This window comes from Triticum dicoccoides, chromosome 5B (assembly GCF_002162155.2).
Source record: "Triticum dicoccoides isolate Atlit2015 ecotype Zavitan chromosome 5B, WEW_v2.0, whole genome shotgun sequence".
Taxonomy (NCBI): Eukaryota; Viridiplantae; Streptophyta; class Magnoliopsida; order Poales; family Poaceae; genus Triticum; species Triticum dicoccoides.
The window spans coordinates 595,742,636-595,759,764 of NC_041389.1; the positions used below are offsets into that span (position 1 = coordinate 595,742,636).

The following is a 17,129-nucleotide window of genomic DNA, read 5'->3' on the forward strand; positions in this document are numbered from 1 at the left end:
CACCCCAAAAAAACGGGTGGACATATGCGGCATGCCGACATATGCAGAGATTTTGGAGTACACTAGGGGCGTGTCAACAGTAGTTGCATTGCATGTCCATCTCTAGCCAGCCTGGTTCATGAAATGCAGCCTCATATGCAGCAGATGCAACCTATTTGATTGCCTGCATCGCATGGAGGGACACTTACCCCCCCTGCTGTTCGGTTGCCGTTTTTGTGCTTAGGGTGTGAGCAGATGCAAACTTCAGTTGTTTGGTTGCAAACAACGTTTGTGTTCTGCTCACCCCATTCAAATGTGGTGGCCTTATCACCACATGACCAGCACAACAGCAAGATCAAACAAAATAAGCAACCAAATAAAATCAAACACAGCAAGCAAGGAAATGACAGCAAACTACTTAACTATATAGCATAAGTCTAGATTAACAGCAGGGGCATCCTCCTTACCTGCTCCATGCCAAGGTGCTGCTCCTAGCCAAAATATGAACAAGTTTCCAGCACAAGTCTCGCCACACACCATAAAATTTCTCCACTAACACCTTACTTAACTTAACTACATAGCATGCTCGATGTTACCAACGCAACTGTGTCTGCTGCAACGAAACCTGCACATGAACGAGGAGTCGTGGTTGTAGATCTGAACCTTCAGTCCGAGTCCTGAGATGCCGGCGGTGACGGCAGAAGTAGTTCCAGCCCCGACCAAGCACCATGTACCCCTGGAAGTTCTGGACTTGCATCCAGAACACGCACCGCTTGTTCGCCGATAGCCTGACCATGCGCGGGAGCTGCTTGATGACCAGCTAAGTGTTCATCCCCTCCACGAACTTGCGAGGGACGACGAGCATGGTGAGGTCCTCGTTGTCCTTGATCTGCTGATAGATGCGCAGCGGCTCCCTAGCCCCCTCCTCATGGCCCTGCCTCGGAGATCATCCCCTTGAACGAGGCAAGCTCATGAAGGCGATCCTGCCAGGCAGGTCCACCGTCCTGAGCCACCTGTTTGTGGGGATGAAATCCTCGGCGCGCTCAACTCCGGCCACCACCTGAGCTCCTCCTCCCGCCACATCCCAGTCAGTCTTCAATATCTTGTCAGGTAAGATGACAAGTATTAGTGCACAAACTCTTTGCAAAATGGCACTGGTCAAAGACATTTACCCAAGAGCAAATGCCACTGATCAGTGCACAAACTCTTTTAGTTAATGCCAATTATTAATGACACTTGCTGTTAGGCAAATGCCACTGATCAGTGGCAAATGCCACTTATCAATGACACTTGTTGTTGGGCAAATGCCACTTATCAATGGCACTTGCTGTTGGGCAAGTCCACTGATCAGTGGCATCTGCTTTGCTGCAACTGCCACTCATCAGTGCACTATCCTAAACATGGAAACATCTAAAAATAGCAACAGAAAGTGCCAATAGCACCCATGTGCAGCCACGCACATTTGGCAGCATCCTAAAATGGTCCTACTACATGCACATATAACATTCAACACAAACCCTAGCTTGAACATGTATGTTAGCAACAGAAACAACAACATGAACATGATCCTAGCTTGAACATGAACATTCCATCAGTCAACATGATTCTAGCATTCATCAGTCAACATGAACATGTCATCGGTATAACATTCATCAGTCAACATGAACATGACTCTAGCATGAACACAGCTACTACCATGAACACAGATCATAGGACACACTAGCAGTAGCATAAGAAAATTATCCTAGCACACACACTGTACAAAACAAGAACAGACCAGTCCGATTGGATTCGATTGGGATCACATCCAATCGGATCTGCTAGAATCCTATCTAATCCTATCGAATCCACTAACTACTAGCACATGCCTAAGAAATAAACCCCTAATCTACATCTACGAGTAAGCATTGAGGGGGGTTGACTCACCGAAGCACGCGCAGCCGCGGCGAACCGAGATCGGGGTGAAAACCCCGACGGAAAGGAGGGAGATGGCGGAGCAGAGGAGGAGCCGGCCCTGGCGACAACCTGCGGCATCGGCCCCGTGCTCATCGCCACGCCGGAGGTCGAGAAGGACGGCCCGCCGATAGGAGAAAACCCTTGGACGGGGTCAAGAAAACCCCCGTGCCCAATGGGGTCCCAAGAAGGGGCGGCTCCGTGGACGGCGCCGGCGTCGAGCCCGGGACCACGAGGTCCAGAATCGGCGGCGGAGCAGGAGCGGCCGGCACCGCATTGGCCGGCGCTGGTGGTGGCCGACAGCAGATGGGGGACGGCGCTCGCAGCGCCGACACTAGGTCCCGGCCCGAGTTCTGGAGCCCGGCCAGCCCGCGCTCCTGGATGTTGGCGATGCGCTGGTCGACGGGGGTCGGAGGGCGGCACGGCGGTGGGTGAGGCGGAGCCATCGAAGGAGAGGAGAGGGAGGGGCAGTGAGGGAGAGAGGGAGCGGTGGGAACAGTGCAACTGGGCGGTGACAGGAGAGTGGGGGCGAGTTATGAGATGTCCCCTCCATCTCCCGCGCTGCCTGAGCCGTGCAACTGCCCCGCATGCGTGACCGCGCCCAGCCAGGCTCGCGTGAAACTGCCGATTGGGCAGTTTCCGCTGGGCCAGGCTGCGGGCTGCTTTAAGGTCCGTGCGGGCTAGAAACCGCATGCAGCCCAGGCAACCAAACAGGCCGCGCACATCCCGCGCGAGTCTGGTTGGGCTGCATGCGGGCAACCAAACACGCCCTAGGTGTGTCCTTTGAGAATTCTAGTGCATGAAATATAAAAAGAAATTCTGCGCAAAAATAAGTACAAAAACGAATTCTTTAGTGGCACGAGAGCATTCTAATAATATATCTTCTTGGAGTTTTACTTTAATAAGCGCGCATGTTGTTCCTTTGGAGCGGCTTTGTGCATCCATGTTAATTAGTAGCAAATATGGTTTTTCGTCCTTATACCTAGGCTGAGAATTTGTCAAGCTAGTCGGTTTCTGGTATTAAGTCACGTAGACTTCAACGTCAATTCTGTCTCGCCCCCATTAACTAATTATTTTGAGAAAGTCTCATTACTAGTAGCTATTTCCTCTTATTCCTACAGGAATGTCGGATTCTCACAAAGAAAATATAGTTAATGTTTCGTAGGAGGACTGACCTACGTTGAACTCTCTGAGATTGTGAGAGAATTATCGCCACTAACCTACCAATAACCCTATGAACACCGACTATAATCCACTAGTAAATATGTAATCGAACAACAAAAAGCGATCCGACTGGATGTCGAACTTGGAATTCTTAACTCACAAGCCGAGGTTTGAGCCAACATCTTCAACAAGGAAACGATCCATGCACGTAGACAATGGCATGACCTAGCAGGGGTGAGATCACTATTTTCACCCGAGAATCTGCATACGTGTTGCCGAAACCATTACTGCCAACAAAGTCTCTGCTGGGTGGCTCCTTCTTCCTTACCGGATTCCCGTGCCAAGAGAGTTCAAGGCCCACCTAAAACATTCGTGAGAGCGCCGGAAATAGGTTGACAGCCTTGCCTCCCTACATCATGCTCCAGTTGCACCACTTTCGATCCCCGTTACGGGGAAGGGACGGGCGATGGACGAAGGATCTACCTCTTCACTCCCGTTGTCCATGCCAAGATGCTTATGTTAACTGACCGCCAAGCCGAGAGCTCGACTACCGTCATCGCCGGCCGGGAACTGTCTAACGCACCAGCAGCTTCTCCTACCGCATCGGTGTCAGCGTTGCCTCTCGGGCAACAATCCTGCATTAGCACACCGGCCAAGGCCATCACCACACTGCAAGGAGATAAAAATCCTGAGCGAGCTTAGCTAGATGGCGTGTTTTTGTGGTGGCGAGCACCTTTGAGGTGCTACAGGGACCGCCTCCTAAGCGCAAGCAAATGAAATCTTGGACCTAGTTGATACAACATGTTGTTTTTTCACCCAAGATCAACTACACATAACATATGTAAATAGCACGAGGACGTGGGCATAGCCCAGTGGTTGGGGATGAATTTCTGAAATTCTCATGAGGGATGCTTCTTCTATATCAATAAATCCGTGGGTGCTAGTGCCCATGGAGTTTCATTTTTTTTTTCATATGTAAATAGCACAAACACAGAGATGGAGAACTTTTGACGAATGCAAGGGTCGTGTCTTGCTCTTTTTCTCACACAATGTTCCAAAGGACAGGAAGATACCATGCATGTATGAACATATGCCAATGTGACTCAGAAACTTCTGTGCCTGTTTTTTCTCTCGTCAATGTAGCCCGGCTGGGAATTTGTCAAACGAGTCGGTTTCTGGTTTCTAGTCAGTCAGGTACACTCTTCGACGTTAATTCCGTCCCGGTCTCAATAACTATTTCCACTCATTCATGTGAGAATGTCGTATTCTCGCAAAGAAAATAAGTTAAATTTTGGTAGAATGGGTTTTTGGGTGACTGGCCGGAGTTGACCTCTCCAAGAGTGTGGGGGGCTGGCGTCAAACTGGACACGGGGGTGCATGTCTGCATGCCAACGTCAGAAAGGAACCAATCGATCGACGCGAGCATTTGACTGGGCGTCCTGTGTCGTAGTACGTGTATTCGAAGAGTAGGTGCACATACACTCTCATCCCATGCATGGCCTATGCTTATCCACGCACGACACGAGCACGTGAGCGACTGAGTTCAGTCAAGCTAAACCTTCTTCCTTAAATAACGAGTGGACTCATTCTGAGAAACCATCATTAATTAGCAGCTGCAGCTACTTGTAAACTTGTAACCGGACTAGTAGTATATAAGTAAGTTCTCGCTGCAAATTAAGCACAAGCAAAAACACTGGAGCTCAGTACTTTCTACTAGTAGTATATCCGAAAGACAAAGAAGCTCGCGACTCTTCAGATCGATCGAGTTCCGGTGGTGTCGATCAAGCGCACCGATGGGTTCAAACACCGCCGACAGCTTCGACGTCCATGGGCCGAAGCATATCACGGACCTCAACAAGATTGACTGGTATGTTATCTATATACGCAAGCCCGATTTATGTATGTTGCTCGCGCGTGGCGCGGCCTCTCGAGTCTCGAGTATGTATGTGTATGTGGCCGCGCCAGTCATATATATACTCATATGTAGGCACTGCGTATCAGCTTCAGTCTCTTGTTTTCAGACCTTTGTATTTCCGTTAAGTGATTATTAATGGAAAGGGGAAAGCCCGGTTGGAAAAAGAAAATATTCAGGCACTGCATGCGTAGGCTGACTTATCTGTATGTATCAATATCACAGGGACAACGAGGAGCACCGCCGCTGCATCGCCGCCTGCCTCGTCAAAGGCGTTTACGTCCACGAGAACGACAGAGCGGAGCGCAGGGCGGTTAAGCTGGCGCCGGCGTGGTGGGAAAGCTTTGGCTTCCACCTAAAGAAAGAACTCAGAGAGCCGATATACTCCATCGTGGGTGTTATATTCGACACCATCTACGGTGCCATCTTCGAGTACAGCTCCAGCGCGCCCCGCGACCGGTGCGCTCCGCCTCCACGGTATGTCGTCGCCTTCAGGGGCACAAAGCCGGGGAGTATTCGAGACTACTACCTCGACTTGAAAATAGTGGTCAACAAACTGGAGAAACGCACGCGCGTCCAGCAACCGTGCCGGTTGGTCGACCAACTTATGACTGATATGAGAAAGGAGGACGAAGCAAGCCAAGGCCAAGACAGCTGCATCTGGCTCGCCGGACACTCCCTCGGAGCGGCTGTGGCGCTGGTCGTGGGACGGTACGTGATGGTGCAGGAGAAGCCGCCCAACCTCCGGACCTTCCTCTTCAATCCACCGCACGTCTCATTTATAACGTCGATCAACTTGCTGAAGCTGGATCCGGTGGCCAAGGAGAGCATGCACCGGGTGGGTAACTTCTTAAGGAAGGGTGCTGCAAAGGTCTTGCACTCCCATCGGGAGCACATGAACAACTTGTTCCAGCAGCTTTCCCCTTGGGTGCCGAATCTGTACGTGCACGAGAAGGACCCCATCTGCCAGGGGTTCATCGACTACTTCGAGCAGCGGCAGAAGTTCATGGAAGGCTCCCCCCGTGTTGACACAACGTTCGCGGCATTCTCTCTCCGTGACGCGTTCTGGTGGCACCCTATTGGCAAGAACAAGGACCGGCCGCAACTCCTGCCATCGGCGACGCTGTGGAAAAGCCGTCTCGACCACGAGCTGCACGATCCGCACGGTCTCCAGCAGTGGTGGAAACCGGACAGCGAGCTCCGCTTGGGCGCCGGCACGCGTTATAGCTACCCTGTACCTCAAGCACAAACTACTTCTACCTCATCCGCACGGTCTCCAGCAGTGCCGGCTTAGCTGTTGCTCCTTGTCGAAGTCAGTTGATCTCTTATTTTTTCGAATAAATGAAGTTCGTCGTCGTATCGTTTTCTTGTTATTAAACCACAGGAACCTGGTAATACCAGGGACCGATTTAGAAATAGAGAATTGTAAACTTCTCCTTAGTTATAAAGTTTTTCCATTTTACCAATTTTATGTTGTCATGTAAATTTTTTTAATTTGTAAATCTGTTCTTGTAGCTTGGGTTTAAAGCTTCTAAGCCTCGTCCTGCTAATTAACACGAGGTTGGATGGGATTCAACATCTGTATTTTGATATAAAAAATATAATTCAATCACAGTAATGTCCTTTTTTTTGCTTTTCGTGATAATTTCTAGCGATCCTCTTTTTTACTAGTATATAGCATCAAAACTGAGTTCACAAAAAAAAATTCTAATCAAACAAAATAGAGAAGTTGGATCCATTCTTGATCCCAAAAATTTCATACATTCATAATCAAACAAAAATAATCATAATGGTCATCCTGAAAAAAACTATTACATCCAACAAAATATTCACGCATTCAATATCAAACCAGAACATCATATTGGTCATCATGAAAGGAAAAATGGATCCATTCCCGATCAGACGAAAATATTCATACATTACCGATCAACAAAATATTCGAATCCACTACATCCAATAAAGATGGGAGGACCAGCTCTAAGCCAAACAATATTTCTACCCTCCATACGGGCATAATTTACTGAAGAATTACTAACTGTATTCTGACTATGGCTAACATGATAATACAAGTTTGACAAGAGGCCATTAGCGACTTGATCTCAAGCACTAAAGAGGAATAGATAGACCTATCATGGTCACCATTATGGGCCATCTTCACCACCACCAAGGCATCGACCTCAATGATCGCTGACATGTCACACCATTGCAAGCCTCAAAAAAGAAAATTTCACGCCATTGCAAGCCTCAAAAAAAAAAAATTCACAACATTGCAATACAACATTGCAATGCAAGTGAGATTCCTTCCATACATGCACGTATCTCCTCTCTGCAGGAAACCTCTTGATGACATGATCGCCCTAGAATCGTCTCGGAGAACCATTCTGCGGTGGGAGGCGTCCTTCACGAAGGGGAACTCCTAGCGGCGCGGTGTCGGCGGAGGGCGGCTCTGATTGGACCGGAGCAGCGTCGTGCCTCTCGCATCTCAGGTGTCGGTGACCTGCGACTTCTCGGCCTGAGGTCGCTAGTGCGGGCTACTGCCCGTCCCTGGGGGATCGGATCTGTGCGGATCTGGCCTCCTATGCGGTGGTCGTGCCTCGCGGGCAGGGTGGCAGCGCCTTCCCCTCCTCCCTGCTCCGGGGTTGGTCGAGGCGGCGCTGGGGCTAATCACCGCGGATCTGGCGGCTTGCCCGTGGATCTGGCGGTGGCACTACTAGGGAAAACCCTAGTAGTAGCGCGGGTTTTGAGGCTATCAGCAGCGTGGGCGGCCACTCTACTACTACGGCGCTACAGCTAACTGTTAGTAGTAGCGCGGTCTGTACCCGCGCTATTACTGTGACTATATCAGCAGTGCTTTTCGCGAACGCGCTACTATTAGTTAGCTGTAGCGCTTTCCTAGCCCCCTCGCTATTGCTATATCTTTCATCATTTCCCCGCTTCCGTTTTGTTTCGGTTTCAATAAAATGCAATTTCCAAATACTAGGTACTACCAGATACTAGTACTCCCTCCGTTCTAAATTACTCTGTCGTAGTTTTTGCTCAAACCACGACGAGTAATTTGGAACGAAGGGAGTACTAGATAACAATTTCATGTATAGTCAACATGCATCCTCAAGCAGTACAAGGTCATATCGACGACGATCATCATATGTAGTTCTAGATGATATCGACGACGATCATCATATGTAGTTCTAGATGATATCGACGACAATCATCATATGTAGCTCTAGATAATATAGCCACACACACATATGTAGTTCTAGACGATATCAAAGACGATCATCATCCTGAAGCCTGGGCGGTTGGTGTTCCTGATAGTAATTAGGATGGCCTGTTCAACACGAAGATTTTTGCCATCGAGGACTTTCTTCCACCCAGCCGAGGTTAAGTGTGTGCGACCGTCCGTGTCCACACGGTAAGTACAGGTTGTGACGGAGCCCCTTGCGGTAAGGCGTAGTCCAGCTGAGCCTTCTTCATCAGGCTCCATACCATAACTCACAGATAGGCTCTTTGCCAATTTCTAAATAAGGAAAACATATCAATTAATAAATAGCCTCACACATACTCTTGCAAATAAGTATATATGGATTATCTACACTATTAATAGTTTCTTAGATTCTACACTAATAAGCATGTGATCGAACTCTACACTAAAGCATATCATCGACTAGATTCCACACAACATACCATATATTGGACTCTACACTAAGCATATCATCGGATAATTTGCATTTGTAAGTATAACATACCATAATGTCGATCGACCATGGTACTTGTCAGGCGGGTCACGAATGGCACCCCGACAAAGTCAGCACGTGGTGGAATTATGTCCCATATGTTGCACACCTCCTCCTCGCTCAGCCTCATTCTTTGAGCTACGATGACTTCATGAAGTGGGTCCTCATCATCTTCATCGAGTGGATCCTCATTATCTTCATCATCTTCGTCATCTTCATCATCTTCCACCAGGTTGATATAAATGATAGTCAGCTTGGGTCTTTCTGCTCTGAAGGAGAAGCTGATCAACTCACCACCAATAAGAGTAAGACGCATGCGGGCGAGGAAACGGGCCCATCCATCTCCTCTAATCTGCGAAATATTTTGTCCTTTCTTGACCTCCATAGTGTACAGCCCCCAGGAGCCTCAAATGTCACAGTGTCTCCTGTCAGCTTGTTGAATTTCAACCTCACATTGCATGGGATGATCTGTGTAAAAAAAGCAAAATGACACAATGCAGTAATGCCAACACTAAAAATAAAATAGTTGTTACATTTCATATAATTTCTTACCGCCGCATGACGAAAACTCGACTGGAAGTAGATGCCGAACAACTTGCCAGTTGCAAGGCTGCTGGCGCACCTTGACTTGCACAATCGACATGGTGGTGGTGGTGGCGGCGCCATTTTCCTAAAGCAATATGCAGAGTGCCAAATCTTCAGAGCTATCAACTAGCATACTAAATCAACTAAATCAAAATGTTCTATAAATCAACTAAATCAACTAGCCTATTTAAATCAACTTGCCTACTAAATCAACTAAATCAAAATGTTCTATAAATCAACTAAATCAACTAGCCTACTAGATCAACTTGCCTACTAAATCAACAAAATCAAAATGTTCTAAATCAACTAAATCAACTAGCCTACTAAATAAACTAAATCATACTCCCTCCATTTCTTTATATAAGGTGTATTTGTTTTTTGATAAAATTTTAAAATGTAAGGTGCATTTCTTCTAATTTCTCATAATTCCCTTGTTAGCCCTCCAGAAAAATGGAAAGTATCTCTCTCCTAATTTTCTGTATCTCTTCTTGTAGCAAAAGAAGAAAGTATCTCTTTGTTGATTGCATGCATCTCTTAATTTTCCGGACTAATTGATTTACTTACCACTAATGAACAATTTGCCAAGGGTAATTTAGTCCTAACATGTCTATAATTCCGTGCCTTGGTCACCGTGCCAAAAATAATACACCTTACATAACGGAACGGAGGGAGTATGAACTAAATCAAAATGTTGCAAATGAACTAGCATACTAAATCAAAATGTAGTAGGGAGGAGGGGTTGTGGATGGAGGAGGGAGGAGGGAGAAGGAGGGGCGACTGGAGGAGGGAGGAGAGAGTAGGACGAAGGAGGAAGGGCGGAGCGAGGAGTGGCCGGCTGGCGCTACGAGTCGAGGAAGGACGGAGGAGGAGGGCGGTACCGAGTCCAGCAAGGAGGAGGAGGTGACAGCGGCGCAGAGGGAGGAGGGGTAGGCGACGGCGGCCGGCGGGGGATGGCCGGTGCGGGAGGGTTGAGGGGGAGGTCGAGTGAGTGTGAGTGTGAGTGTGTGGATAGGATAGAGGAGAGCGTGGGTGGTGGGAGGTAGCTAGTTTTAGCAGTAGCGCGGTATAGGTAAACGCGCTACTGCTAAACTACCTAGCAGTAGCGCCCTTCTAATTAACGCGTTGCTGCCATAACTAGCTTCACGGCGGGGGCGTGGGAATAGTAGCAGTAGAGTTGCTTATCGGAGGCGCGCTACTGCTACTTTTATTTCAGCAGCGCGTTGTGGTGGAACGCGCTACTGATAAATTGCATTAGCGCCTTATTTTAAAACTCGCTGCTGGTAAGATCCTGTGTATAGGCTTTTCCCTAGTAGTATGGTGGTGCTCGGGCTGTGGGCAGCGCAGGCCGGTGTCCTCTGTCGTGGTGGCGATGACGTCGGCGTGGGTGAAGGCAGTGGTGTGGTGGCGGTCTTGTGCTCTTATTGCATCATGACAACGATCCACATGATCGGTCTCCTCGATCTGGTTGTCTACGTGTTATGGAACTACTGTCGGAGATCTTGCCCAAGGATATCTGGATCGGATAGAATCCGGTCGTGTGCGCCCATATCAGCCTACGCGGTTTCATGAGTGCGCAGCGCGAAGCTCGATCTGCTGGTTGTTGACACCATGAAACATGTCGGTATCTTGATTTTCATGGCACGGACAGCGGCGGAGAAAGTCATGATACTGAGATCGGAGGATCGGTAAGGCGGAGGGGGCCTTGGAGGTGATGGAGTTAGCCAGGTGTTTCATAACTTTCAGAAGCAGCAGTGACAAGTGGGGTTGGCAGTAATGGAGGATTTCATTTTTGATGGTGCTCCTCGGGTGCCGAGTTGTGACTTTCATGATGAAAACCTACGGTCTGGCCTTCATTGATAGTGTCTAGCAATTGCCTTGCCGAAGATATTGTTTTGAGAGCACTGTTTTTCTCTAGGGTGAAAACCTATGATCTTGGATTTGGGCGACGACATCGCTTGTGCACTGTTTCCTTCTTGAAGGCGTCGTTTCTGGAGACCTTTTATGATTTTCTAGTGTTGCCTTTGGTGGTGGTTTGTGTGTTGCAGCTGAGAGGAGTTGATCACTGTGGTAAGTCCTCTGTTCATTTTTACCTTTCTTTTTTGTTGTCTTTTCAGGTTGCGTGCATCCTGGATGTCTTTGTGACATCTTGTTAGTGCAGAGACTGAGTGTAATTAACATCTTCACGATATTAATATATTTCCTTTAAAAAAATATAGCACGTATACGAACAAGCTAAGCGTGTGGAAAGCAAAGCTAATGCTTGTCAGAGCAAGGCTTGATAAGTCGATTTTTGTTAAAAGGAGGAGAGCCTCGGCCCATTTTATTTAACGAAAGTACGAACATAAAGTCTGAGAACCAGTGCTGGCTCACGAAAGGAGCCTAAATAAAGCGGAAGGGAAAAATATAAGATGCCACATCCGGTGAAAAACAGGCTACAATGACTTAACACCTAGCCTATTATTAGCTCGCTATCCAAATCGTTTGAAAATAGTCCGTGCTACCATCTCCCACCGGTTGCACCCAATTACCAAAAGTCCCCTGGAGTCTGCAAGAGTGAGTAACGATCACGTATGGATCCAAGCAGTGGCTCTTTCGATAACCTGCAAAAAGTTGGTAAAATTTTTTGGTTAAAGATCATATCATTTCTGCAACTCCATACAACCCAAAATAGTGCACATATCCTTATCCGAATATGTCTCGCAATATTTGTTTCCACACCATTTAGCCACGTCCAAAATAGCGTGTTGATGCTAGTGGGCGGAGTAATGTTCAACGCTATATGAATCGTCCGCCAAAGCAGTCTGGCTAGCGGACAATCGAGAAATAGGTCTTGTATACCTCATGGTAGCAAAAGCAACATCGAGAATTACCCACCCATCCTTGTTTTAACAAGTTGTCCTTGGTTAAGATCACTTCTTTGTGGACAAACCACATGAAAATTTTAATCCGCAGCCGAACTTTAATCTTCTAGATATGAAGTGATCTCGAGATTGGCCGAGAGTCAATTAAGTCCAAATACATAGATTTTACCAAGAAACTACCGTTCCTAGATAATTTCCAGTGAATGGATCAGGTTGGTTCGAGAGTTGAATGGCCATCAACCTACGCACCAAGTGTAGCTAAGAGTTCCAACGTACCCCTACCAGAGACCTCCTAAATTGGATATTAAGGATGACCGTTTTGTAATACTATAGCAACATAAGCTTCCTTACGTTTACAATATTATATAACATGCGACATTGCACGGCTAAAGGCGCCTCCCCTAGCCATGCATCTTCCCAGAATCTAGTCGTGGTGCGGTCACCAATTATAAATTTCACCCTCTGAAAAAGGTTTTTTTTTCATCCTCATTAACACCTTACAGAATGGCGAATCATTAGGTCTAGCAGTAACATGAGCCAATGTCTTAGATTGTAGGTACTTATTATGCAAAATTTGTACCCATGTTTCCTTCGTCTCAACAGACAGCCGAAATAGCCATTTGCTAAGTAGGCATCTATTTTTAAATTCTAAGTTCTCGATCCCTAACCCACCCTGGTCTTTGGGTCTACAAATTATATCCCATCTGGCCAATCTATATTTCGTCTTAACTTCATCACTTTGCCAGAAAAAGCGAGATCGATAGAAGTCAAGTCTTTTCTGTATCCCTATAGGTATTTCAAAGAAAAACAAGAGGAACATCGACAAACTAGTCAGAACTGAGTTTATTAACACAAGTCGGCCCCGTAAGACATAAGTTTGCCTTTCCAGCAACTTAGCCTTTTTTCAAATCAATCATCAATGCATTTTCACTCCTTATTGGATAATTTATGATGATGAATTGCTATCCCTAGGTAACTGGAAGGTAGGGAACCCATTTCACATCTGAATAACAGTCTGTAAGCGTCTTGTTCCTTTTTGGCTCTCCCAAAACAGAACAATTTACTCTTGTCAAAGTTAATTTTTAGTCCCGACAATTATACAAATAAACAGAGCACTAGCTTCATATTTCTAGCTTTTGCGAGAACATGTTTCATGAAAATAATTGTGTCATCTGTATATTATAGTATGAACACTCCCCCATCCACAAAGATGCGGAACTAGTCCTCCTACTTAGCCATTTTCTTTAGCACGACTGTGAATAACTGCCAACATATCCGTAACTATGTTGAATAGAACAGGAGACATAGGGTCACCCTCTCTTAAGCCCTCATCATTCACCTTAACCCCCACACACTGCTTCTTTTTTTAACGAAGGAGTCCACCTTTTTCCTCCGGGCCTCATCGAACCACTTCATGCTTAAGGCGTGCTGGAGGAAACCACGGCGCGGTACAATTTACCTCCACGACGCACGCCTCCCCAGACCCCAGCGGTCACAGTCCCCTCAGGACATGTGTCATGGCTGCCCGGGGTCGGCACATCGCCTGCAGCGGCACCGCCTTGGGGAGCGTCAGCCCTCCTCCTTCACCCATGTCAACCTCAGCATCACCAACCCTGTCCCAATGGAAGCACTGCACAAGCGTGCCCAGAACCAAGCCCAGCATCCGCAGCGCGAGGGCCTCGCCGGGGCACTTGCGCCGCCCCATCCCGAACGGCATCATGAACAGACCCTCGGCCTTCCCCTCCTCGAACCGCTCCGGCCTGAACTCCGTCGGGTGCTCCCACGCCGCAGGGTCCCTGTGGATGGCGTACGCGTTCACGAGCAGCGTCGTGCCGCTCGGGACGTGGTAGCCCGCCACCGTGCAGTCCGCGGAGGACTCGTGCGGGATCATCGCCGGGACGGGCGGGTACAGCCGGAGGGTCTCGCTGATGATGCAGTGGAGGTAGCCGAGGTGCGGCAGGTCGTCGGCGCGGAGCAGGCGGCTGGTTCCGACGGTCGCATCCATCTCGGCCTGCGCTTTCGCCAGGGCGTTCGGGTGGTTGAGCAGCAGCGACATCGCCCACTCCGCCGTCGTCGCCGTGGTCTCTGTCCCCGCGCTGAACATGGTCTGCCAAGGAAAGGAAGACAAGAAGAGTTACTGCCACTGAGGTTGGTAGCAGTGGGACTATGAGAGTGAAAGACGATATGGAGTGAGCTGGAAGCGCATACCATGCACAGAGCCATGATCGTTTTGTTCGTGTAGATCTCCGGCTCTGTCTTTTGCAAATCGAGCAGCACGGCAATCATGCTCTTCTTCTCGCCCTCGATGCCGCCGTCGCCCAGCCTCCGCCGCTGTGCGTCGATGAGCCGCCTCAGGAACGCGTCCCTCCTGCTCACCGCAGCCACGATCTTGTTCCTCACGCCGAACACATCGAACCACCGTAGCACCGGCAGGAAGTCCCACATGTTGGCCCCGCCGAGCAGCGGCACGATCTCGTCCAGGGACTCCTTGAACTCCTGTGCCTCCGGCGACATGTCCGTGTCCTCGGCTCCCTCGGCGCGGGACGTCTTCGTCTGCGCGACGGTCTCCATCAAGGCGCTAAGGGACACCTCGAATAGGCTCCGTTTGAGCTCCACCAGCGCGACACCGCCGGGGGCGGCCGCGGCGGCACGTGACAGGCGCCGCGCCATCGCGCGCACCTCGCTGGCGATGTCCGCGGTCATGCAGCCCACCCGGTGCGCGGAGAGGAGCTGCACCGTGGCCACGCGGCGGAGGTTGCGCCAGTAGGGGCCATAGCGGGACGTCGGGAGCGTGGTGCAGTCGAAGCACACCAGCTGCAGCGAGGGGAACCGCGGGCGGTCGGCGAAGGTCACGTCGTGGTCCGTGAAGCACTCCCTGGCGCCCGCAGCCGAGGACACGACCACGGCGGCGCGCGAGCCGAGGCGCAGGGAGAAGACCGGGCCGTGGCGCGCGGCGAGGCGGGAGAGCGCGGCGTGGAACGGCCTCTTGAGGAGGTGGAGGTGGCCGAGGAAGGGGATGGCGACGGGGCTCGGCGGCAGCTGTGAGCTCTTGTTCTTGGAGCCGCCGAGGAGTGGGTGGCGTAGACGGAGTAGTGATGTGATGAAGATGAAAATGGCGGCCGCGCCGGCGAGGGCGGTGACGGTGTTCATGCCGTTGGAACTTAGAAGGAGCAGAGCTGGTTTCCCGGTCGATTCAGTGGCTTGTTTGCGCGGTATTTTATAAGGTCCTCGATAGTATTGAAACGAGGCAAAAGATTTGAGGTCCTCGATATAGTTTGGCTCATAAGTTTTGGATACGAAGCCAATGGCCGAACTGGGAGTGCCATACGCAAGATCCAAGGTTTTTCAGACTTCAGACAATGTAAGCACCAATTGGCCTGACCATGGCAAGGCATTCTCATCCTAACCGTACGCCAATACGTCATGGACATATCAATTAACGTAGCCCAGGACAAACGAGGAGAAACTTTGAGACTGGAACTATGTGCTTGGGATCATGGCAGCATCTCCAGCAAACCAATATCTTCAGTCCAAATTGCGGTTGTACTACTTTTTTTTAAGGACACGGTTACTACAGGGCTGGTCTTAATAATAAAGGGATTCTTCAGTTTTTATCTTTTTTGGGACAAGGTTCTTCAGTTGTCAGTTTTGTGGATTTCGATGTCGACCTGATGGTTGTGGCCTCCAAAATCAATTAGACCTGTGTGCCTAATCATCAGTCCTCTGATTTTCATTTTAGCTCAGGTCACATTTTGGTCCGATGTCTGGTTGACATGTGTACCTGTTTGTTTTCAGTTCGTTAGATGAGGAGAGAAAATTCGTCTGATTTCAGTTCTTGTTCAGGTCGAATTCCTACTTGGGTTCGGTGCAGACTACTCAGCCCGTCCTATAGGGCCTGAAATGAAAACGATTACCCACCTCCCTCAGCCACCAACACGTGCACCACCCCCAGTCCGTTCCTTCTCATGGGCTTGGCTGTCCCCCCACCCAACCAAAAAGAAAGTATAGAACCTGTGCATGCTGCTCAATTGCATGTAAAAACTCAAGCAACATTGACTAGTATACACTTACTTAACTAGAAAACGATAACACTTACTCTTTTTTTTTGCAAGGGCGATAACACTTACTTAACTAGAAAACGATATAAAAAATGCAAAAATGAAGATAGATGTTACCTCCATTCTTTACAGAATGAAAACATAAATCTGAAGAAATGAACACCGGTGTAAGCTGCATGATACTACCTACATGTATGCATTTGTCTCAAAAAAAAACCTACATGTATGCATATCTTTAGATTGGAACAAAAAAGTTTCTTAATAAAATAATCAAAATGAATAAAAGATCCATATCCCTGCTGCACTGACCTAAAAATAAAAAGATTGACATACCTAACATGTAGCAAAAAGGGAGAAAAATATGTGAGAAGTTACTAACAAAACGTAGATTGTTGTATTTTGCTAAAATAATCAAACGGTGCACAAAGGGCACCCCCTCACACAAACGTAATATGTGACCGTTAGTGCTTCATAGAGATTGACACACTCCATTGCATTCAGATTGATGTCTTGGGTTAACGCTGCAGACCCGATTGCTAGCTCAGGAACACTAGGCCCTGGGGCGACAACTTGGGCACTGGCTCAGTCGGTTCAAAACGGGACAATTCTCCCATACCCCTTAGATTGTCGTGTTTGATGAAGTCCTCCTATCCATGACCGCATATGCAGGTCCTGCTTCGTCCTTTCCTAAACATCAATGAGGAATGTATACCCCTCATAACACTCGAAGAGCAACCAGTTGCGGGTTGCACGTTTGAACTCGTTCCTTGCGTTTCATGGGCAGCGCGGAGTGGCGGGTGGACCAGAGGGTGGCGTTCCCGTGCCACGTCGCGGAAATTGCGGCGGCTGACCGGTGGGGCGATGCGGGGGTGGTTTTCGAGGT

General features: G+C 48.7%; 2 protein-coding genes across 2 annotated transcripts; one reads left to right on the top strand and one right to left on the bottom strand.

The window, feature by feature from the left end:
- The first annotated feature begins 4,889 nt into the window (after positions 1-4,889).
- LOC119310228 (GDSL esterase/lipase At4g10955-like) lies at positions 4,890-6,416 on the top strand. The gene is made up of 2 exons (XM_037586043.1): positions 4,890-4,963; positions 5,234-6,416. The coding sequence occupies exons 1-2, from the start codon at positions 4,890-4,892 to the stop codon at positions 6,300-6,302; spliced, it is 1,143 nt and encodes a 380-aa protein (XP_037441940.1). The 3' UTR covers positions 6,303-6,416.
- A 7,264-nt stretch (positions 6,417-13,680) lies between these two features.
- On the bottom strand, positions 13,681-15,338 carry LOC119310229 (cytochrome P450 81Q32-like). The gene is made up of 2 exons (XM_037586044.1): positions 14,397-15,338; positions 13,681-14,295 (listed from the first exon to the last, which is right to left on the bottom strand). The coding sequence occupies exons 1-2, from the start codon at positions 15,336-15,338 to the stop codon at positions 13,681-13,683; spliced, it is 1,557 nt and encodes a 518-aa protein (XP_037441941.1).
- Between the last annotated feature and the right edge of the window lie 1,791 nt (positions 15,339-17,129).

What these genes read in the sequence shown, in the direction of transcription:
- LOC119310228 (XM_037586043.1), top strand. Translation starts at nt 4,890, where the DNA reads ATGGGTTCAAACACCGCCGACAGCTTCGACGTCCATGGGCCGAAGCAT. An exon ending in GACCTCAACAAGATTGACTG is followed by an intron (nt 4,964 to 5,233) that starts GTATGTTATCTA and finishes TCAATATCACAG; the next exon opens with GGACAACGAGGAGCACCGCC.
- LOC119310229 (XM_037586044.1), bottom strand. Translation starts at nt 15,338, where the DNA reads ATGAACACCGTCACCGCCCTCGCCGGCGCGGCCGCCATTTTCATCTTC. An exon ending in CGATCATGGCTCTGTGCATG is followed by an intron (nt 14,296 to 14,396) that starts GTATGCGCTTCC and finishes TTTCCTTGGCAG; the next exon opens with ACCATGTTCAGCGCGGGGAC.